This window comes from Harpia harpyja, chromosome 1, assembly GCF_026419915.1.
Source record: "Harpia harpyja isolate bHarHar1 chromosome 1, bHarHar1 primary haplotype, whole genome shotgun sequence".
NCBI lineage: Eukaryota > Metazoa > Chordata > Aves > Accipitriformes > Accipitridae > Harpia > Harpia harpyja.
This window is the reverse complement of record NC_068940.1, coordinates 42,508,846-42,530,984: the sequence shown is the minus strand read 5'-3', so window position 1 is coordinate 42,530,984 and position 22,139 is coordinate 42,508,846. Positions and strand designations below refer to the sequence as shown.

The 22,139-nt window shown below is 51.9% G+C and overlaps 2 protein-coding genes across 3 annotated transcripts; one reads left to right on the top strand and one right to left on the bottom strand.

Annotated features, from left to right (window-relative positions):
- Positions 1 to 1,651: 1,651 nt before the first annotated feature.
- Positions 1,652 to 20,226, bottom strand: MYBL2 (MYB proto-oncogene like 2). 2 transcript variants are annotated; one of them, XM_052789763.1, is made up of 15 exons: positions 20,156 to 20,226; positions 16,936 to 17,018; positions 15,528 to 15,621; positions 14,305 to 14,376; positions 13,830 to 13,922; positions 11,853 to 12,073; positions 11,539 to 11,695; positions 10,494 to 10,763; positions 8,848 to 9,234; positions 7,489 to 7,628; positions 6,412 to 6,511; positions 5,666 to 5,779; positions 4,985 to 5,101; positions 4,590 to 4,736; positions 1,652 to 2,427 (listed from the first exon to the last, which is right to left on the bottom strand). In XM_052789763.1, the coding sequence occupies exons 4-15, from the start codon at positions 14,359 to 14,361 to the stop codon at positions 2,299 to 2,301; spliced, it is 1,932 nt and encodes a 643-aa protein (XP_052645723.1). In that variant the 5' UTR covers positions 14,362 to 14,376; positions 15,528 to 15,621; positions 16,936 to 17,018; positions 20,156 to 20,226; the 3' UTR covers positions 1,652 to 2,298. The 2 variants fall into 2 exon arrangements, with proteins under 2 accessions (XP_052645723.1, XP_052645715.1); XM_052789755.1 differs by lacking the exons at positions 16,936 to 17,018; positions 20,156 to 20,226 and adding an exon at positions 16,370 to 16,404.
- On the top strand, positions 17,027 to 20,020 carry LOC128142981 (uncharacterized). Its single transcript, XM_052789777.1, has 2 exons — positions 17,027 to 17,718; positions 18,638 to 20,020. Exon 2 carries the CDS (start codon positions 18,684 to 18,686, stop codon positions 19,353 to 19,355), a length of 672 nt encoding a protein of 223 aa, XP_052645737.1. The 5' UTR covers positions 17,027 to 17,718; positions 18,638 to 18,683; the 3' UTR covers positions 19,356 to 20,020.
- Positions 20,227 to 22,139: the final 1,913 nt, after the last annotated feature.

The following is a 22,139-nucleotide window of genomic DNA, read 5'->3' as shown; positions in this document are numbered from 1 at the left end:
CTGGACTGAGAGGAGTCTCTAGCAAAACTCCTTCCTGGAGTCTCCAGCTCCAGTCCAGGGACTCCACAACCAGTGCGAAGTTCAACCTCTATGAGATCCTTACTGGAAATAAAGCAGAGCATCCAAATTAACAGAAAAACAAAGCAAGTGGGGCCTTTTCCCCTCACCTGTGGAACGGTGCCTATTCCTGAGCCCCAGGACAGCCAAGCCAGGCTGGTAACATGCACACCAGAAGGAGCTCCATTTTCCAATTAAAAGCTAATTGTCTTTTTACTCATTAACTGTGCTAGGCCTTGCTCATTTTCCTTGGTAATTTTCTGCCCCTCAATCTTTCTTAATAAGCACTCTGCAATGCAGGATACCCAGCGCTCTCTGGATTTACGGCATCAGAGCAGCAGTTAATACTTCTCAGCCTCATAATCCTTTAATTTAGGGGCAGCTCCCGAACATATGTGCCAGGCTCACGCACAGATTTATTTTCCAGCAGACCCTGCCTGCTCAGGACTCCCACCTCACATCAGCTCCAGGAAGGAAATGCAATTTTGGGCTTGGTTTTGTAAAGTCACCCAGCACAGAACAGCCAAGCCTGCTAAAGCCCAAGGGGAGAGGGATGGTTTTATGACAATTTCTCTTAAAATAACAACAGAATGGAAGCAGCTAAATCCAGGCTTTCAGACAAGTGGTCCCAGCCATCTTTCCAAAGCAAACACTGCAGCACTGAGAAACAGAAATAAAAATGACTTCATGGATTTGCTTTGGCCCTGCGCTTGTAGAAACAAAAAATGAGCTGGGTTTCTAGAATTCCCTCATTTTCCAGGATCCAAGGTTTTACTAACAAGTTTGTCAATAAGGATTTTTTTACTCTATTTCCAAAGTAAGCCACAACCTGAAATGAGATTTATACAGCCCTGCTCTGTTTTTCCACCCTGCAAAGGGACTGGGGACAGTGACCCTGTTAAGAGGCTCAGGGGTGAACAGACCCCCTCCCCACATCTTTGCTGTGCAGCCACCCCAGTCAGAGGCAGATCTGCAACAATGGCTTTGGTGGCTTGCAAAGAGTGGCACATCACAGCACAGCCCTGAACACAGCTCACCCGAAGAGCTGCTCACATGCTGGTCTAACCAGCAAATTGCTCTTCAGTTTTTCCAACACCTTTCCAATTGCAAAGAGTTAATATATTGCTACAATAGCTACATTTCATCCTTGGTTATGTCAAAACAGGGCATCATACTACTGTTACCACACTGAACAGCTACATGGATGCAGCTTTGGCCTCCAAAGGAAGGACAGAAGAGGCTCTGCTACATCACACACTCCGGCTGCTCTTCTCCAGCCCACCACTCTTCTGTGGCCTCCATCCACTCTTGCAGCTTTGCAGAGATCCCTGCCATGCTAAGCTCACACTGTGGCACATTCCCATAAAGTAGCCAAAATAATTTCTAAACAACTGATGAAACTAAGGGAGGACACACACACACACTGTCCCTTCTCCCCCATGCTGAGAGGCTAACAGTAATTCAGCAACTTGCCAGGAAAGAAAAGATCCCATGTGAAAACCAGTGCTTTGCTGCATCTCACCACCCCAGCACAGCGCTGCCTCCCGCCAAGTGTTGTGAGGCCCCAGGCAGAGTCAGAGTCCAAGTGACAGGCTGATGTTAGCACCATAGTTTATTTGAAGAGAGAGCACAGCCCTGGGGAGAGGCACCTGCCGCTCCCCTTCTGTGGCATGGCAGTACAAAACGGCCTCACAGGGAGCAAGGGACCAGCTCCAAATACCAGTCAGCCCAAAGCACAGCTCCCACGAGTGCCTAACACCCTCCCTCCTCCTAGAGTGAAGGGGGATGGACCACTTCATCCCCAGGGAAAGCCAGAAGGGGAGACACAAGACATGCAGGAACCTTCGCAAAAGCTGTTCCCGAAGTACCTGAGCAGCCAGCACAAAATCCAGGCAGGCTGCAAGGCCAGTCTCCACCTCCCACTGCACATGCTGCTCCAAGGTAGAACACAGCTATGTGGTTCTACTTTTGCAGAACCCAGGTCTTGCAGAGAGAGGTCCTGCTCTTAGCTTTCCAACCCTCCCTCGTTTGCCTTTCCATAATGATCCCAAAACTTGCATTCCACACATTAAGCCAGCAGTTAGCCCAATTTATTACAATATAGATCTACCTGGGAACAGAAGAAAAAAAAATCCACCCACAAACACTAGGGTCTGGCAGAGGTTATTTTTTCCTGTAGCTCCCCCTTCCCTCCACTTATAAAAAAAAATTTAAAAAAATAATATAAAGCAGAACAATCCTTCACGATAAGATTAAGGTCCTTGATGTGTGACTCTGTTTCAACATGCCCAAAAACTGTCGAGCTTTCTCCTGCATGAAGAGTTGGTCTCGGGTTCCACCACAGGCTACTGCTTTCCAAGCCCTGGTCATCTACAGAGAGAAAAGAAAGCATGCGTACACCACAGTTAAGGGAGAGGACAAACAACATCAACATCCTGTTTTAAAAGACTACAAAAATAAATAAAACTAACAACCACCTGCTACCCAAGGGAAATAAAACTTCGGAGCACCCATCTTGCAGCCAGAGGAACTTGCACACTGCCAGTTACTCCTAACAGCCGATATGGTAATCTCTAGCAAAGGGGGGTTACGTTCAGCAGTTTCCCAGGTTGAGTGCTCCATTTCAGGACAACCCATGTGCCCTTTCAGGGCTTTCCCTTACTTGGCTTGAGACAAAAACCCCAAAGCACAAACCCACTAAGGCTCCTTGTGCTGAAGAAATACCAGAGGGATGGATGGAATTCAAGAACAGCTTTGAGGTTTATTCCCAACCAGTTCAATTCCTACAGGAGCTGCTCAGCCCCAGGTCTAGATTGGTCAAAGACTATGCTTAACAGCAATTTGGTGCCTTCAGTTTCAGCAGGGCCCACAGCACACAGGAAGAGCTGAAAAATCAGGTGTGCTTCAGTTACTGCATGCAGAAAGGGCACCCACAAGGTGTTTCTGCACTGCAGGAAAACCCCTGCAAATCCTCTGACAAATGCAGCCAAGAGACACACAGCGCCCTGAACGGGAAATACCCGTTTACATGCACTGTAAACAACAAGAGCTCAAGCTTCAGTGTTTGTTTACAGTAACAACATCCCATACAGCCACAGCATGGCTTTGGGGCTGATTCAGGTTCAGCTCACAGCTAGGTGAGCTTCCTTAATAAGGAACTGCCACTGCTAGTAACACCAGTCCAGCACAATAAATCCCAAGAGCCCAGCAACACTGCAGACAGCTCTGCTGTCTTTGGGCAATGGGATTTCACTGCACAGCTGTACTCTGTCACTACACAAGCTGCCTTACTGTCACCTTCAAGTCACTCCCAAAGCTTTATTTATACGGATCTATTAGCTCTCAGAGCAATACGACCCTGCCTAGGACAGGAGGAGAAATGGAAGTGTTTAAGTAGGGTTTATTTTGAGAAGGGGAAGGAATTACTCTGGCTGAGGAGTACTTATTTGTCAGAAGAGAGAGCTTTTCAACAGACAGCTCTAATCCAGGGACAGATGCAAAACCCCCCTCGCTGCAGTGTTCCATGACAACTGAGCCAAGGCTGCTCAGTGAAGACAACACTGCACCTGGGCTCTTCCTGGGATGTGAAAACACCCCCACAATAACCCCCAGTGCAGTTTTACCCCCCCCACCAAGGGAAGCATGTATTTCCATCCTCATTCAAGCTACCAGAGAGCTCCCATGACTTGGCCCAAGCAAACACCTGCAAAATCATGGTCCAAATCCCCTTCTCTAAGCTGTGCTGCCTAACAAAGCAAGGATACCCCTCTACTAATGCACTCTGCCTGCAAATATACCAAGTGGTGAAGATTTTAAAGAGAGCACAAGAAACTGTTTATGCCCCAGAAGGCGTTTGTAGGCTGCTGTGACTCCAGCACAACCCAGATGCAACTATGCAGAGCTGGGGAACAGAGTAGCTGTAACAGCACCAACCTCAGCAGAAGCTGCAAGGTGGCACACTGTCAACCAGAGCTCTGTACTGCCACAGGTTCAGGTAAACAGCAGGATAAAGCCTGCCTATGGCACACAGCCTTCACCACAACCTAGAAACACCCTAAAAGTCACAGGGGTGGGAAATACCTTTTTGTTTAGCATTTACACAGCACTTCACAGCCTTGCTATGCCCAGAGAAACAAAAGAGATGAGCCTACTGTAGTCCACCCAAGGAGCGCTCACTGGAAAAAGGAAGGTTTACTTCACTGCTGGATCAATCATCCAAATTCCCTGAAGGACTGGGACAGGATGCAGATTCCCATGAGGAAATCCAGGGCCAAACACTCTAAAGAGGCCACAGCTCTGATCAACCATAGGGCTTTGAGCCCCAGCAGAAGGGCAGGTTTGCAAAGAGACAGGAGGAAGCTGTAGCATGACACAACTGGCTCAGCATCTCCAAACCCTGGTGCAAAGACAGCTCTGATAGCGTATGGATGCCTATGCAGACCTTCATCCCCTCACTCCTCCTCGGGAGGAGGGACAAGGGCTGCACTATCAGCTAACCTCCTGACTGGGAGAACAGTGGCTGCAGGTCTTACCGGTGCTGGTGGTCTGAAATGGCTCGGCATTTTCCTGTAGGACATTTTCTCTGGCTGCACTTGCACAAAGGCTCTGTTGAGCAAACCGCTGTCATTCTTCCTGCTCGAGGAGGAAAGGTTCAGGGACCTCGACAGGAAATTCACAGGCTGCAAAGGGGGGAAAAAAAAGTATAAGGAAACAAGTTAATTTGCCCTGACAGTGCTGATACCTGGCCTGGCCAAAAGGCCAGCGAACAAATCCAGCCCTTCATCCACATTCAGGGGTGGATGTTCATACTATTGAACATACTGTTCAAAGGCAGCTGCAGGTGGCAAAGCTCCCACAGCTGCTTTGCACAGGGTTTCTTTGGAGCAGAAGCCAGCTCTAACCTTGCCCTGAGCACAGTACCCCTCACCTGGGCTCTTTTGAAACAGACAGTCTTGGGGAGGGCAGGCATATTTTGCGTCGTATCTTCATCCAAAATATCCAGGGCCAGAGACTTCCGGACCTTCTTGATGGGACTCCTGCGCAACTGAGGGACATAGAAAAACAAGACTTGGCATGAATCAACCTGGTGAACTCCCATCTTAAGGACCCAGGATGCACACCAAGCCCACATCACCCCAGGTCTGCATTGCACCAGCACCTCAGGAAGAAAGCATGCTGCAGCCTTCCCCACCACAGGGCACAGCAGGTTCCAGTGCTCTCCTCCTGGCACTAAGAGCTACCGATTTAGAAAAGAAAGCCCCTTTCAGTAGGAAAAACACCAGTGCAACTGAGCCAAGAGACTTTGCATACCAGCCCACAGCCTTCTGGGAGCCCAACTTGCCACAGATGCTCCAAGTGTGCTATGGGTCTCTCCTGTAGGTTACGGACACAGCATCTCCTAGCATGCCCCGAGTTCAGCACAAACCAGGACACAGCTGGCCATATTTTAAGCTGGCCTTAACCTCAGGCACCTCTTGCTGATTAAAAGGCAGCAGCCATGGGCCAAATACTTTTTGGCATCAACAGTAGGATGAACAAAAGCAGCCAAAACACCCCTTAACAGCACAGGGCAGCTCAACAGCAGGTTCTAGATACAAAATCAGCTCACCCCTTGTTTCCTCTTCTGTTTCTCAGGCTTCACATCATCCTCTATGATAAGTTCAATGCCAGCTTCACTTCGGAGCACCTCTTTCAAGTCTTCTTCCAGGTGAGGAGTCTGGGGCTGGTGTGAAAAGGAAGAGAGCACAAGTCAAAATTTGTATGCTGGGCAGACTCACAAGTATTTCCCTCTAGGGATAATGGGGTCAGGGGAGCCCACAGTGGGAGGACAAACGCAAAGACAACTTATTTACTTCCCAGATGTAAAGGATATGACAAGATTTCTGCTAGCCTGACAGATTTACAGGATCTCCAGGCATGAGAGACTCTTACCAGCTGAACCCCAAATGTGCCATCAAGAGACCAGTATGCACAGAAGGCCTAGGATACTGGAAACTGCCATCCCCACAACACCCACATTAAGAGACCCCATTCCTCAGGGATGCTGAGGTAGATTGTTTCCTTGCTTGTCCTCAAGGTCATCACTAGCCAAGCACTGCAGCCTGATTCAAGGGCAGTTTTTGCATTTTTAGCTGGTTTACAGAGAAGCTAAAAGTCCTGTGGCTACTCACCATGACATGTTCACCATGACAAGGTCCCCTTCATCCCTCCCATCTCAGCCTGACTCTACCAAACCATACTTTATTATGCACAGATAACAGTTGGCTCACAGCTCTGCTGCAACCTACCCCCACGTCCCATTTCCATTCATTATGTTTCTGCCACTTGCCAGTGGCAGACCTGCCCAATACTCACCAGAGGCCTAATTGGTCCATATTTCTCCAGGGCATTTTTGAAAGGTGTGGGGGTGTGAGGAGTGTTGTCCACCACATACTTCTGATCTGGTGTGACAAACCTGGCAGCAAAGAGAAAGACAAAGGATCAGACATGATGTAATCCACACAGAGTAACCCCCATCCTTCCAAGCCTGCAGAGTCTCACATGGCAGCAGCAGAAGCCATCTGCCTGGCTGGACTATTCCTGGGGTGTTTGCAGGGCAAACAGGCTTGGAGGAGCGTTTAGCAGGGAAAACATCCTTCAGATGTGCCAGCTATGTTGCTCCACCCTGCCAGCTACCAAGCACCCTTATCAGAAAGCAGTACAGCACCCTGAGAGGCAACATGCAGCTCTGCAGGCCAGCCCTACTCTGCAATGCTTCTGCTGGCAGATCTGCTTAGGCCTAGCTAGCCTGGGCTTGTGACAGTCACAGCTGGACCAGCAGAAGTCCTGGGTGCAAATGCACTTAAGAGCAGCCAAGCCACCTCACACCACCTGGACAGGGGAGCTGCTCTGGACCATACCAACAGAGCAGTTTTGCTAGCACAGCCAGCACTCCCAAACACTTGCTGCTTCAGTCCACCAGCAAAACACTCCCTTGCAGACCACCCCTTCTCACCTGCCTGGTACAGTGCCTTGGATAATCATCACCCTGGACTGCCCCTCAGGTCAGGCAAAGCAAAGGGTGCAGAGCTAAAGGGATGGATCTGAACAGCTCTTGCCGAGGAAAACAAATCCCTTCCCTGCTGGCACAGGGCTCACAGCACAGCAACATTTCCCAAAGACGTGCACAGAAGGCAACAGTCCACCCAGCAGCTGAGCACAACAGTGGTCACTTGGCTGCAGCCCCAATCAGATGGAACACTTGTTCCCTGCAGCTCAGAGAGGAGCCGTCTTTGCAGGGGAAACACTGCTTTAACAAAATCCCCAGCCTGCCCTGCCTCACTCTCAGTATGCCAGTACAAGTACTGGGGGAGGTATGTTTGAATTTGACCAGACTGCTGTGTGGAAAAGGATGCTGCTCAGGTGGGGATGGGGGAGGAGGAAAGGACTTACGCAGAGTTCTTCTGGAGCAGAGGGGTCTTGTCCCTGTGCAGAGGGGTGGTGACAATCACCTTCTGACTGCACACAGGTGTGGAGGTCAGAGACGGGTTCTCCAGTTCTAGTGTATCCTGTTTGGTCCAAAAGTTTAAGAACTGCACAGCACAGGAAAGAAAGAGAAGACAGTCTCAAGCATCCCAGCACAGTATCACAAGTCATTACTTTTTCCTAAATATGGGGAAAACCTGAAGTAGGGACAATCCTCCCATACTGAGTGGCACAAGAGGGATCTGTACCAGTATAAACCAGGATGACTCTTACAGACTCATACAATCCTGTACATGGACACTCACATGAAAGTTGCCACAAGGTGCCTCACACCTAAAAAGGTTATTCATTTCCCATAAGGGATCAGCTGATATGACTATAAGCACCTACAGGGTGGAGAGAAGTCTCTCCTTGCACTGGTCCAGATAAGGCTAAGCAAAATGGTGAAGGACAGGTAATGCCAGCCTACCAAAGGTCTATTCCAACCTCAGGTTGGCAAACATGAGGAAAGTCCATGTAACGCAACAGCGTACAAGTTAACAGATTTTGCATTGATCTGTCTTCAGCCTAAACCGTGAGAAAACGACAAACTGTCTCATCTCTGCTAGGATTTTACTTCACAACATCAATATACCAGATGCTGGTGGGTTTGAACACCACAGTGCTCCAAGATGATGTATGTTGGAGACCATGTGTGCACACGTGTGTGGACACTGTAGGAGTCACGACAAAGGCTGAAAGATCCTGAGTCTGTTTTGCAACAAAGACAAGCCCAGGAGCATTTTCCTAAGCACAGCAACTCAGAGATCTGCACAAGGCATGTGCTGCCAAGCCTGTCTGCGTGACTTAACTGGAAACGAACAGGGAAGCCACTTTTCACTGTTGCCACTCTGCTACCCACAGCTGGGGCAGCAATGCCCTGGGGACAGAAGCACTGTGCTCTCCAGCGATCCTGCAGTGGGCAGACATGTAGATCTGCACAGTGGTGCTCCTTCCTCATAGTGGGCACGTGCCCTGCCCATCACACAGCGTAGCTGGGCTTCCTTGATGCTGCAAGCGCTCCCAGAGGCGGACACAGGCTGCTGCTCCCACAGGAAGGGCATCACTGAAGACAAGCAGTGCCAGAACCCAGCTCTATACCTTGTTTTAGCAAAGAGATGCACCCTGTGCACTGGCACTGCCTCATTCAAGGGAGGAGAAACACAAAGCTGGCAGAGCAGATGGGAATACATTGCATTAAAGCAACTAGACAGAGCACTAACACTTACTAGCTCATGACCAAGCCCAAGCAGAGGAGCACAGACTGGGCTCGCCATTGCTCTGTACCTGAGATGGAGAGAAGGGCAGTGTCTTGACAGGGGTGCTCTTGGGCGTCATGCTGTTGCAGGAGTCAAGGAAGGAAAGGCTGGTGCTGGTGGCGTTTTCTGTGACAGGGGAGAGGGACATCTTCCTCTTCTTCTGCCTCTTCAGCACAGAGGGCGGCGTGCCAAAGCTCACCTCTGCGTATGGAGAGATGGGGATGAGCTCCCCCTTGCTGCTCTTGCTTAGGTCAGAGATGGTGTGGCCGTCCAGGCGGTACTCGGTCACATTGGGCAGGGATGGCATTGGCTTGCTGGGGATCTGCCTCACCGGGCTGTTGCTGCTACTGCTGCTGCCAGCAGAGGGTTCCTCAGGTAGGTCAAACTGGGTCAGATCACACCACCCATCTGGGTCCTGCACAGAAGGGAAACCATCAGAAGCAGCCCAGGAGGGAAAGCTGAGCAGCCAACTGGTGCAGATGCAGATATGAACTGGGAGGTGAAATAAGTCGGTTTGTGAGATTGCACCAGCTTTTGCAAGGAACCTGGCTAGAGGAGAGCTCAAGCCCTCCTCCCCTCTGCTGCCAGCTCAGCTGAGAACCAGACCAGGGAACTGACCCAGCTGAAAGCTGCTGCTTGTGCATAGGGCAGATTTTTCTGTTTACGCAAGGTTGGTTTCCCCATTCAGTTCACAGCACAGCTGCACAAACAGCTGCACCCCCACACAGAGAGGACGAAAAAAGCAGCTGGGGATAGGTCTGGGGACAGGGGCTGAGTGACTGTCACCCAACACCAAACCACCGTCTTGGGCACATCAATACAGCTGGACACAGGGCTCTGCTGTAACACACAGTGCTGAAAGCAGATTAAAAATAACCAGACCAGTTCAGAGATCAGCTGTTTCACAGCTCCACCCCACCAATACCCAAAGCACCATAAAAGCAGGCCCCTAAGGACCCACAGATGGGCCGTTAAGCCTTGGGCAAAGACTCTCTGTCCTCCTATACACATGCAAAGTGGATCCTTCACGGATAATCAGCTCATAAGCTCCTGAGGCAGGCTGGGGGCTGCAGAGACATTTCCCTCTGATGGCAGCAAAGTGCTCTGTTGATTCCAGCCAGCCTCCCTCCGTCACCCTGGTGACCTCAGCACTGCTTGACTGACCCAAAATTACTAGTTTCAGTGAAGCTACCTCCACTGAAAGCAAATGGTGGCATCATCCCAGTGCGAAAGGGTCTGTCCTGCATACTACAAGTGGGCCTGGCCTATTCCCAGCCTGTCCTGTCCTATTCCATCGTGTAACAGGAGAGAAAGGAAAGCCCGTGAGCATGGGCCTGAACCGTTATGAACAGGAGAGCTAGGGACGATCTGGCTGATAAAGGAGGGCTTGAGATCAGGTTCGCCAGCATCTACAGCCTCCCACACCAGCAGAGCCCATGCACAAGGACACCCACCTAGGGGAATCTGCAAGCCCAGAGCAATACTGTCAGAGCTGGAAAGGTGTAATCCAGCCCTGGAAAAAAGTTGGTGGGAAGCCACAAGCCAATGACAGACCTAGCCCTCCTCAGGATGCCTATGGTGATGAGCCAGGGGACCCAATAAGTTCACTCAAGGGAAAAGGGCAGGGAATCAGTCTCCCTACATTAGCTGGAGGAACAACAGTCTGTTACTTACGGATTCAATCATGTCCAGAGCTTCACTGAAGGCTGGCACAGATGTTGGGTACAAATAGTTGGCAGCTTCAACGACCCATTTGTACGGTGATGTGAAAAATGAAGAGGCATCCTCAGGCACCGCATCATCTGAGGTCCCCTCAGCGTTATGCTCTGCCAGTTCAGCAGCTGGCAGCTCTGAGGGTAACTCCTGTACACCGGTCACTTCCTCGTCACTGACATCCTCTTCCTTTATTTCAGAGATATCAACTGGCCAGTTTGGCAGGACATTCTTTGCACATACAACAAAGAGAGTCCAGCCGTTAGTAGAAGCCAAGGGAACAATGTCAAGTTCTGGGGAAAAAGAGCAAGGGTCCCTGGACACATTCAGCTCTGCCTGCTCTCCTACCTGCCATTCAGTTTGTTTCACATCCCCATTCTCCCTCATTGCTCTGTCCCCTACATCATCTGAGCAGGAGTCCATGCAACATAATGAGCACAGGACTGTTTAACTGAAAGTTTCACGTAACAGTATCCCAGGAGAAAGTTGAACAAAGGCTGAGCATGTAGCACCAATTCTGCATTTCCTACTTTCCAAAAGCCTGCCTTTGAAAACTACATGCTTTCTTCATGAAAAAATAATTGGGTATACTTCCCCTGCTTCCTTTTTTAGAGGAAAGGAACACAATACCTTTTCACCATGTCCCCCAACACGGTCTGGAACAGCTGCCTTCTCCCACTAGCAACAGCACAAGAGAGTCAAAAAAATCTTTGGTCTCCAAGACAGACCTGATGCTGGGATTGGCAAGATAACAGTACTAGCAGACTGCTGTCCTCTGCCTGGATAACACACTTGGGCTCACATTACACCTCTAGCTCCTGGAGAGAGAGGTCTCCCAACAGTCGGTCTCTTGGAGAAGGCTGGGGGAAGGCACAGACTGTCTATGTAGACACCAGGCTGTGGCAAAGGCAGCATGATAGGCAGTAGAAGGGTGAACAGCTCTGATATGCATTAGCAGAGCAGACGACTGACACAGCTGCCTGCTGCAAATGTGCTGGTGCAGTACCTGGCTCCCAGCTCTCGTTCGACTTTGGCTCTCCTTGTCATCCACCTCCAAGAGGAAGTATAGTGACTTGGACTCCTTAGTTTCATTGAGGAAGCCTCCTGTGTCCACCTTCCGCTTGATGGTGGAGTTCCAGTGATTCTTCACAGCATTGTCGGTCCTGCAGAGAAAGCAGAAGGAAACAGAAACCATTTACAGCAGCTTTAAAGCACAGCTAACAGCTCCTACACACTCTCCAGCCCCATCCTGTGAGCCCAACATGTGGATCTCCACAGGCCACCCAGGTGTGAAGGCACCAGTGAGCAAAGAGGTCCTACCTCCCAGGCAGCAGCTTGGCAATCTCCGCCCAACGATTCCCCAGGACCTTGTGGGCCTCAAAAATAATGCGATCCTCTTCCTCTGTCCATGAGGACTTCTTCACCTCAGGGTTCAGGTGGTTATGCCAGCGTTCCCGGCACTGCTTCCCTAACCGCCCTTTCAGGTGCTTGGCTATCAGGGTCCATTGTTTGGTGCCATATTTTTTAACCAGTTCAATTACCTTTGAAGAGAGTGGGAGGGAAATAAGGAAATGGAATAAAGAATGGGAAAGTCAACACAGTCATCTTCAGGCTTTGCCCTTTACCTATCTTGAGATCAGGTAAGGGCAGAGAAAGGCCCCTTAGGAGAAAAAGCTGGAGGGATCCAGCACTGACAATCAGGTATACCAACACTTGAGAGCAATGATTCAGCTGAACTTCTGAAAGAGGCTGTTTCCATGCAGACATTTTGCCACACAGTACCTGTGAATGCAGACGACCGCCACAAGATGGGGTGGAGACTGACAGGTGCACCACGGACAGAGGGGCCCAGATTTAGAAACACATGCCCATTTCTGAGCAAGGGCCAAGTCCCACATGCCCCAAGGCTCCTCTGCCCCCGCTCCTACTGAGGACCTGGCTGCATGACAGCAGTCTCCATCAGCTCTGCACTGGTCTGCCCACTGGGCACAGCCTCCCTTTAACAGAGTGTGCCACACCAAGGACATGGCAGAGCTGCAGCTCCATGCCCCGCTAGCACCAGGATGCATAGTGAGAGCTCCAAAGCATAAACAAGCTATATTCACTTAAGAGCCATCCACTTTGCCACTTCCCATTCAACCAGGGCTTTGTCACTTCTGCCTGAGGCTCAGTGCAAATGCTTCTGGGCATGGAATCTGTTCTGAGCCCCTGCGATATGTTCATGGCACAGCCAGGACAAAACAATCTATTGCCTGCAATGTTCAGCCCACCAAAATCTTAGAGAGGAGGCTAAAGGGTTCTCAAAGAGCATTTCTAGCCTGGCCAGCTGTGCTCAGCTGAAAGATGTGGGTAGACGGGTGATGCTCACAGTGCTCTTGGCCCACAACAAATGTCCTTACTGCAGACTCTTGACTATCAAGCACAGACAAATGGACCAAAGACACCAAACTGAGGCACAAGCCAAGGAGCTGGAGTAGCTTGCAGGGCAAAGAAATGTGCAGTGGCAGGAGGAGAAAGCTGAAGCCCAGCCTGGCCAAGATGGGTATGCTGGCAGTCAGGACATGTAATGGGAAGGGGAAAGCAGGCAGCAACTGTTCTGCTGTAGGAAGGTGGAAGGCCATCACGAGAAGCTTCCTTAGGACATGCTTGACATAACACACAGATGGGAGGCAAAAGGGACAGTAACAGCCTGTAATGGGACCAAAAGGGAAAGAAATGGGGGAGCAGAAGTGTTACAGGGAATCTGACAAACTAGGACATTTTGCAGCAGAAAACCTTGGTAGAAGTTGGAATGAAGTCCAACTTTTCTTAAGCACATCAAGGTGATGAGTCTGCCTGAGCTGGTCTCTCTCAGCTCAGTCTGGAATCAGCAGAGAAACAGGCTCACAGAAGTCATGATTCACCTAGCCAACCTCAGACATCACTTCAGTCTGTCTACTGTAGCAGAGGAAATGGCAGTTTTATTTTCTTCTAGGTCCAGCATGGCCAGGTCAGGTGGAGATCTGCCAGCAGGCAGATGAATTAATTCCCTTTTCTGCTCTGTCCCTTGGCAGCCTACTATAGCAGTACTGTGTGAAAGGGAGAAGGTATTTAGTTGAAGAAGCCTAGACTTGCTCCTGCACATGACAGCCATGTCTGCATTAGGCTGCTCAGAACAGGTCAGAGTGCTGCTCTCACGGGTATCCAGCATTGGAAAGAATTACCCACAGTTTACAAAAAGACCCAAGGGTCTGACACCTCCAACCTCTCCGCAGACAGTCACAGTTCAACACTCAGATCCTCTCAGCCCTGACTTACCTTTTGGTCCTCCTCTTTGGTCCAAGGGCCCTTAACCAAGTCTGGATTCAACACTCTCAGCCACCGGTACTGACACTGCTGATCACTGCGGTTCTAGGAAAAGGAACGAGAACAGCCGTGCTTAGACCAAAGGTTCCAAAAGCCCCTATAGCAACAGCAGTCCCCATACACACAGGCTGTCCCATGGAAAACCTGCAGAAGCACATGACGAATACATACTAAGACTAGGGCGCTGGGCACAGAGGCAGGAACCTCAATTTCTCACCCCAGCTCCAACAGACTCTCCCTTGAAAGTCCTCTATGCAAGAAGGATGCCTCCCTGCCCTGAAGGATCACCATTTCACCGCATGGAGCTGCAGCCACAGAACAGAGCCCCACTGTGCAAGGTGCTGCACAGACACAGAGAACCAGCGCAGTGAGCACAAGCAGCAACATGCAAACACTACAACTCCCACCTGGGCAAGGGGTCACTTACAGGAAAGTGACTGGCCAGGAACTTCCAGTCATTCTGCCCATAATGTCTTACTAACATCTTCAGTTGCTCATCCTGCAAAGAACAAAGACATTCACTTTCACATACACTGAGGCAATACACACCATGGGCACGCCGGGCTGACAGCATCAAGTGAACAAGGTAGCTATTTTGAACTGTCAAGAAGGGGTTTTTTTGGCATTCTGCATTCAGGGGAGGAAGGTAGCTCACACCATCCTTTAGCAGCGCTCCAGTACATGGAGCCCAGCTGGAAAAGGCCATTTGGTTCTGGGCTCTGTACTAAGGTGAGCTCATACAGCGAGGACAAAACAAGAGCTCAGCTCTGTTCCAATACAGTCTGGTTCAAACCCTGTGGCCAAGGCTACCTGCTTATCCAGCCTCAGTACACCCCTGACCAGACAGTCCATCTCCCAGCTCAGCTACTGCTTTTGCCTGGCCAAGAAAGCTAACTGGTTTAAGTGTATCACCACTAGCCCGGTGGTCTACAGTCTTTCAGTGCTACGGGGCTCTACAGCATTTCTTTCATGAATCCTGCTATAGCCAAGGTGTGCTTACTCTTACAGCTCATAGAAAGCTTGCTATAGGTGTCCTTGCCTTTGTGCTCCAGCTGGGCAAAGAGGCATGAAATAATTCCCTGCTCAACATGAGCCCAAGGCTTTGATCCCTGCACAAAGACCACCTTACTTGGTGTTCAGACCCAAGGGGAGATAGGACATCTTGTAGTTTTCACACAGAACAAAGACGATGGAGTAACCGGGAGGAGGGAAGAGAATATCCCAACTAATTTCAGGCTCTCAGCCAGGATGACTAAGCCATGATCCCAACAATTTCGATGCTCCCTGCTTTTGCTAGAGAAAAGGGAGGACATTTCCACTGCACAATTCAGCTTGCTGGAGGCCTCAGCCATCCTCTGGAACCCCTCTTTGCTCACAAGAGTGCTGCAGGCAGCAGATGGCTCGCTCGGGGCTCACAGACTTAAGCTAAAGAGGCTGGAGCTCTTGCCCTCCAGGCTACACCTCAAACTCCCCTGAACCTCAGCTCACGTGAGCAAAACAGACACATGGTCTTCTCCAGCAGGAAGACAGCAGGAGGTGGTATTGTGGCCAGCAGATGAAGACTGAGGTGGATGCACCCAAGGCCCAGGTGCCATGCCAGAAGCCTATCCCAAAGCACGCACTCTCAGCAAGCGCTGCGCTCTCACTTACCTCTTCTTGTGTCCACTTGACTTTGCACCTGCCATCCCGCTGCTCTGGCACATCTGAGTCAGTATCCTGGTAATGCAGCTCATCCTGGTCCTCACTAGAGATGAGTAAACAAAGATTATAATTTCCACCTCTGATAAAAACACAGCAGAGGGAGCACCTGCACTGCACAGAGCAGAGCTCCAGATCTACTTTCTTCCAGCACCGAGCCCCAACACCTCACAGACTCAGACACCCCAGGTGTAAGGGGGTCCCTCAGCTTTGGACTCCCGGTGCGTGCTAGCAATTTTTATGCTGCTGAGAGCAGGGGAAGTAGTGTTTCTCTTGATTCCTGCTCCCTTCTGTCCCTCTGGGAGGACTTTGCATCGAGGGACTGGCACCATTTCCCCTCCTTACAGCTCACCAGTCTCCTGTATTGCTGGACTAAAGAAATGGGATGTGAGGAGCAGCCAGAAGCCAGCCAGCTAGTGCTGGGACAGCAGCCCCAAAGGGCTCTACACATCACCCACCGGACCCGCCTCGGCCTGCCCTGTCACCCCCAGCTCCGGAGCAGGCACAGCCAGGCCCGCTCCCAGCTCCCGGGTGGGGCCAAGAGGAGCCTTTAGAGCGGGACTCGTGGAACACGGAGCCCGGGGGTACGGGGCCGCGGCCCTGCCTGCGGCCCGCCGTCCCGCTGCCCGGCCGGAGAGCGGGAACGGGCCGTCCTGGGCGGGGGGTGGGCCGCGCGGCAGAGAAGCGCCTCCAGGGGGTCCCCGAGGCTACCCCACACCCTCTTCCCCACCGCCCCAGCGGGAAGGCGCGGGGTCCCCACACAAAGCCCCCGTCGCGGCGGGGGCTGCACTCACCTGCGGCTGCGGCGCGCCATGGCGGGGCCGGGGCCAGAGCCGGGACGCGGCTGGGCCGGGCGGCGGCGGCGGCGGCACTTTCCTATCTCGCGCCAACGGCGCCCCCCCCCCGCGCGGGGCCGGGCCGCGCATGCGCGCTGCCGCCTCCCGCCCGCACAAAGAGGCGCGCGCGGGAGGGCGCCTGCCCGCCCCGCCCCCGGGGAGCCCCCGCGGCCCTGAGAGACCCTCCGCACCGAGACCCCCAAAGCAACCGCAGCTAGGCGGTCCTGGGCGCGGGCCGGGAGGATTCCCCCCTCCCCCGGCTCACCTCTACCCCTGCAAAACCCGCTGCAGCCCCCCCCCCCGCCCCAGGATCGCGGCTCTGGGCGGGTTTGGGGTGCACCGAGAACCCCTCAGGACAAGGAGCCCCTCAGGACAAGGCTTCGATTAGCTCTAGGAGGGGGGTTGCTTCTGCTACGGCACTGCCGCGGTCTTCTCATGCCACAGCCAGCCAGCCACGTGACACAGGACCCCCGGCAGCCACCTCCCATCAAAATGGGAAAAAAAACCAAATTAAAATCAACCACCTTCCCCACGTTGCTTTTGCAGCACCTCTCGCTCCAGGGGTGCACTATGGGGCCCCCAGAGGCAAGCACAGGTTTGGCGCTTCCTAGGAGAGAAAAGAGGCGGTCAGCGTGGAAAAAGCTCAGCTCTTCCCTGCATCCCGCGGCCAGGCAGCGGCACTGTCACACCACGCGTGAAAAGCGGAAGAGCTAAAAGCAGCAGGAGTGGCTACCCCAGTGACAGCTGGTCCTAGACAGGCCAGCATTTCGTACATGTGCGTTTTGAATTCTGGCTATTTTCAGACTGCACGCTGCCTGCGTACACACAGCATGCACACCTGCTAGTGCCCATGCATTATCTATAACGTCCCTACTTAGCCTGTGCATGTGGATGCTCCTAGCCAGCATTCCAGAGCACACAATACAAAACTGAAGAGAGATGTCACTTTGTTGGAGACCCTCCCAGAGTGTCATGTCCAGGCAGGAAGGCTCCATGTGTCATTCTCCTCCTCCTCCTGCAGCAGAAGACCACAGTTCCTGCAAACACCCCCCTGCTCTCCAGGGCTGCCCACTGACAGGCTACAAACACAACTGAGCCCTTACAGGACTCAGTTTACCTTCAGCAGTTAGCCACAACCCATAATCACGGCCCCTGTGCTTAAAAAGAAGCAAAAACCCCTCCCTCTCCCAAACTAGCTTAATTAGGAAATTAGCCTGTTAATGAATTACCAGAACTATAAAACCGCTATAAGCCACACTGGCAAAAAAGGATCAAGATCTCAAAGGGGGTCTTCATAGAAGCTGAAGGTAAGTAGTACTTTTTATTTCCCTAGTACTTCTCACATACTATTTTTTTTTTTATGATCTTTAAGTAAAAAGTATTTTAGTCTCTTAAAGACTTTCTTTCTAGGCTGGCCATACAGCCTCCCCCTGCAGTAAATTCAGGAGCTTTTTATTTCTGCTTTTAATGTGTTCAGTGTAAAAATGGTTTCAGGCCACAGTGACTGCCTTCCCCTTCCTTGATCTACCCTGTTACCTTTGGGGGTGGCTGGAAGGCAGCTGCTGATTGAGCTGGTGGTGAGAACTTTCCTCTCAGGCAGAGGGGGAGCGTGAAGGAAGCTCCTGCCCACAGAGCAGAAGGCAGGGGTGTATGGCATGAGACCTGCTAGGAGGGCCTGTCCTCAAGGACCTCGCTTGGTGTCCTGTGTGGGCTGTGGGATCCCACAGGTCTGCAGGTGGGGATTACCAGGTGTGGGACTAAAGGTGACAGCTGCTCCTCAACCTCTCCCATCCTAACCAGAGCCTGGTTTTACTGCCTTCCTCTCAAAGGGACTCAAACTGGGGTTAATGGCCCTCTGACTTGAGGAATGAGGATAAAATGTCTTATCTCTGGGGAAAAACAGCTCCATCTTAGTACCACTAACAGATGCAGAGGCTTACTGAGACTCCCTACACCCTGTACAAAGCTAAGAGTAGTGGTATACAGGCTGAGGCCAAATAAATAGAACTCTAAGGAGGCTCCAAGCAATGATCAGGCTGTGGTACAATTGTGTTGCTCTAGAAGACAATGACAGGCTGGATGCCCACCTCCCTCCCCTGGATCCTGCTCAGCTCCTTGCTTTCTTAAGCAAGACTGAGACAGGATTTTGCAGAGAGCAGTCCTGCTACTTTAAGTCTGCAATTTGCTAGTGAACAGTAATGAACAGTAACATGTTTGTTCTGACAGGGACGTTCTGGACTCCATAAACCTGACAGTAGTGGGATTCTGCACTATGCTGTCCACCAAGAGGCACGGTACCAGCACCCTGACCATAAAGGAAATCCTAGAAAATGGATTTGTGGCCGGGGCCTCCAGCCATACCCATTCTTCTCCTGTCCGCAGTTACTACATGGACTCTAGCAGTGTCTCCAAATCAGACACCTGGGAGCTTCACATGGACTTGGACAGTGCAGCAAAAAGCAGTTCCCTGTGTGTTGTCAAGCAGTCAGAGTCTCTGAGCAGCTGCATGAAGACCGACCTGCACAGCCTGACCCAGGGCATCTCTGACCTCAGTCTTGTTTGCTTCTGCAAGACCCACCACAATCAGGCTGCTTTTGACCTGTCCAGTTTGCCTTGTGAGCACCCCAGCAGAGCTGGCTGCCTGATGGATGTGGTGTTGCAGAACACCTCAACACCGTGCAAGAAAGAAAAGCACCCCAAACTGCTGGAGAGCCTGCTCTCCAAGAGCACCGAGCTCGTCGGTGACCTCTCAACCCTTGGGAAGATGCCAGGACCCAGATGGGAGATCTCAGCAATAAAAGGCCCCCTGGATACCAGCCTGTCCCTTGACGTGAGCACCGAGGAGCTGAGGTTACTGGGATGCTGCAAACCAGACACACCATCCCTGGAGACCTCTGTAGTAATTCCTCTGGCTTGGCCTGGAGCCTTCAAGAAAGCACCGTAAGCTGATCCACAGGTCTGCCACCCCCGAGACCCAGCTGAGTGATCTTGACCCTGTCCCTGTGTTTCTGCATCAGGCTCTGTGATGCTGCTGCCCTGGCTCCATGCCGGAGCATGGTGGGCTGCAGGGTGCCAGCCTGGGGACCTTCTGTGCTGCAGAGGAGCATTCCGTGCAGGGCTGCCGTCCCTGCTGCAGCACAGAAGATGAAGCACCCCTGCTCTGCCCTGACCCAGGGCCTTGCTTGCTGATGGCACCACCTGGTAAAAGGTTAAACCACCCAACCTGGGGTGACTGAAACCACAAACTGCTTGGGGCACTGCTGGGTGCAGGAAGCTTCTTAGGCTGCTGATGGCAGCCCCCGAAAGCTAGCCCCAGCTAACCAGCAGCCCTACTGGCTCCCCCTTCCTCCCCGATCGCTGTCTTTTGTATTAATGCAATAAAGATATAAATTTCACTGTGCGTGCAGTCTCTGGTGCTCTCTGACTGCTCGCCTGAGCTCCGCTGAAGACGGGCGCAGGGCCGGCCGGGGCCCGCGGCCGGGCCCGGCTCCAGCCAGACTGGGGCCCGGCTGCCGGCAAAACCCCACCGAGCGCAGCCGCCTCCAGCGCCTTCCCCACCCGCGGGGGGAGCCCCCCGCGCCCCAAGCCCGGTGCGGAGCTCCGCGGCCCGTGGGAGCGGGCCCGTCCGCGGCCGGCTGAGGAGGGGCGAGACGCCGCGACAAGATGGCCGAGCCCCGCGGCAGCCCCCGGCCCGGCCCCGCTCCCAGGTGCGCGGCCCGGGACCGCCCCACCCGCCCCCGTTACCTGGCAGAGGGGCCCGGGCAGGTCTCGGTGACGGAGGGGCGCGGAACCGCGGCCCTGGCCCCCACCGCCGGGCCATGGCGGCGGCGCCGGCCGGGTTGCCGGGGCCGGCCTGCTGCCGGGGCCCGCCGCTGCCTAAGGGGAGCGCGGGCAGGGAGGCGGCGGCCGGGTGGGAGGCGCCGCCGGGGCTGGGGATCCCTCTTCTGGCACACTGGGAGAAAAACAGCCCGGGAGCGGCGGGCCCGGCCCGGCCCGAGGCCCGGCAGGGCGGCACCGCGCCGCTCCTCGGGGGCAGCGGGGAAGAAAGCGGCTTCCCGGGAGCCCCCCCGCCTGGCGGCGGCGTCACCCGCCCGCGTTTCGTTTTATGCGGGATTCTAATCCTCCTTCCAGGCGGAGGCATTCAGCGCCGCGGGCCTTTGCCGACAGGCAGAGGAGCGGGGACAGTTTGCTCTGTAACTCCCCCACCCTGGTCTGGGGGGGGAAGAAACGAGCCCACCTCCATCTCAGAGTTTCTTGGTCTCCTGTTAGGGCTTCCCACCTTCTACAGCCACTTGCTCTCCTTCCTTTTTTCCCTCTCCCACCACTACTTACAGCAGACACAAAGACACGGAGAATTACTCGTTAAAACCACTTTCCAAGGCATTTATAGTTTGCTGAAGAACCAACATAGGCTCCCCCCTCTTCTTCTAGGGATAGAGTAAGGGATGAGAAGTCACGTTGCATGAGAGGACAGAGAGAAAAAAGTGAAAGCAGCAACAGTTGCTTGGACCCAACTTCTGTGAATTACAGCAATAATTTCATTAAATACATAAACTCCGTGGCTAGCTGCATGTCTAACCTTCCAATAGCCTAGCCTCACTTCTTTAAAACCCTCACCCGCTTGTACTCCTTCAAAATTCTGCCAATGAATCAGCCCTAAACTGTATGTGTATCATATTCCCATGGCCAAAGCAAGCACTTCTGTTTACAAAATACCAGTTCAAATACTTTCAGAGGGCCAAAGGGACATCTTCAAAAGAGGGATGCAAGCTATTGCTTCCACATGTATTTCACAGCTTCTGGCCAAAAAAAACATCCATTCAGTGAAAAATCTGTTCTTTCACTTCAGCTGTCAGAGTGGCACTACAGATAAACAGCAAACAGGGAGCTGCTTGTATTCTCTGGAGGCTCAGATGACTTTTCTAAACCATGTTACAACATCAGGAACAGGTGACAAAACTCAGAAAAAGGACCCAGAAAGTATTTACAGTTTGAAGTATAAACACCACAGAACAGTACAAACCAGATCTATAATTAGGAAGAGGATCAGGCAGTTGTTTGGTTCAACTGCAGTCTGTGCCGGTTGACTGATTGGTATTGATACTGCAGAGGAAAGATTAAGCTTATTGTGTAAATCTGTAGCTGGAATGTACGAAGTACTCTTTGTGATAAACACAACCATGCCATTAAGCAAAAATAAGCAAGAGAAGAAGAAATGAAAAATTTCAAACATGCTGCTATGAAAAAGGCATGTCTGCAGAGTAAGCAGAGATACAACCACTTTGCTAACATTATACTAGCACATCTCAATTGGTCAGTAACTTAGCAGGTGCTTTGGGGCACCTCCTTTAGAAAAACCTGCATCAAGTTGGCATCCAAAACATGAAGCAATGTAAAATTAAATTACTTTTTGTGGGATAAAAAATGAACAGATCTTTTGGAAAAAGCAGGTTTGATGTTGAAAAGCATGGCAGAGCAAGATAAAGCACAGGTGTCACAAAGGCTGCATAGAAGGCTTGAGTGGGGGAAGAATTTAAGTTTCACAGCTTGGGTGTCAGATTAAATACAAAATTTTTTGGATGTCAAAGTGCAATCTCAATGTTGATGTAAAAAAAAGTCCTTGCAACAAAGACACACGGCGTTAATGATGTTGACAAGTCATCTTTTCTTCTCACCACTCATACCCTTGGCTCTATTTTTGCTGTGCCTTGAGCTTCAACATTTCATG

Coding starts and splice junctions, on each gene's coding strand:
- MYBL2 (XM_052789755.1), bottom strand. CDS start 16,389: ATGGCGCGCCGCAGCCGCAG. Junction 15,622..16,369: donor ATGGCGCGCCGCAGCCGCAG/GTGAGTGCAGCC, acceptor ACTCATCTCTAG/TGAGGACCAGGATGAGCTGC. Junction 11,696..11,852: donor GCCAAGCTGCTGCCTGGGAG/GTAGGACCTCTT, acceptor CTTTCTCTGCAG/GACCGACAATGCTGTGAAGA.
- LOC128142981 (XM_052789777.1), top strand. CDS start 18,684: ATGCTGTCCACCAAGAGGCACGGTACCAGCACCCTGACCATAAAGGAA.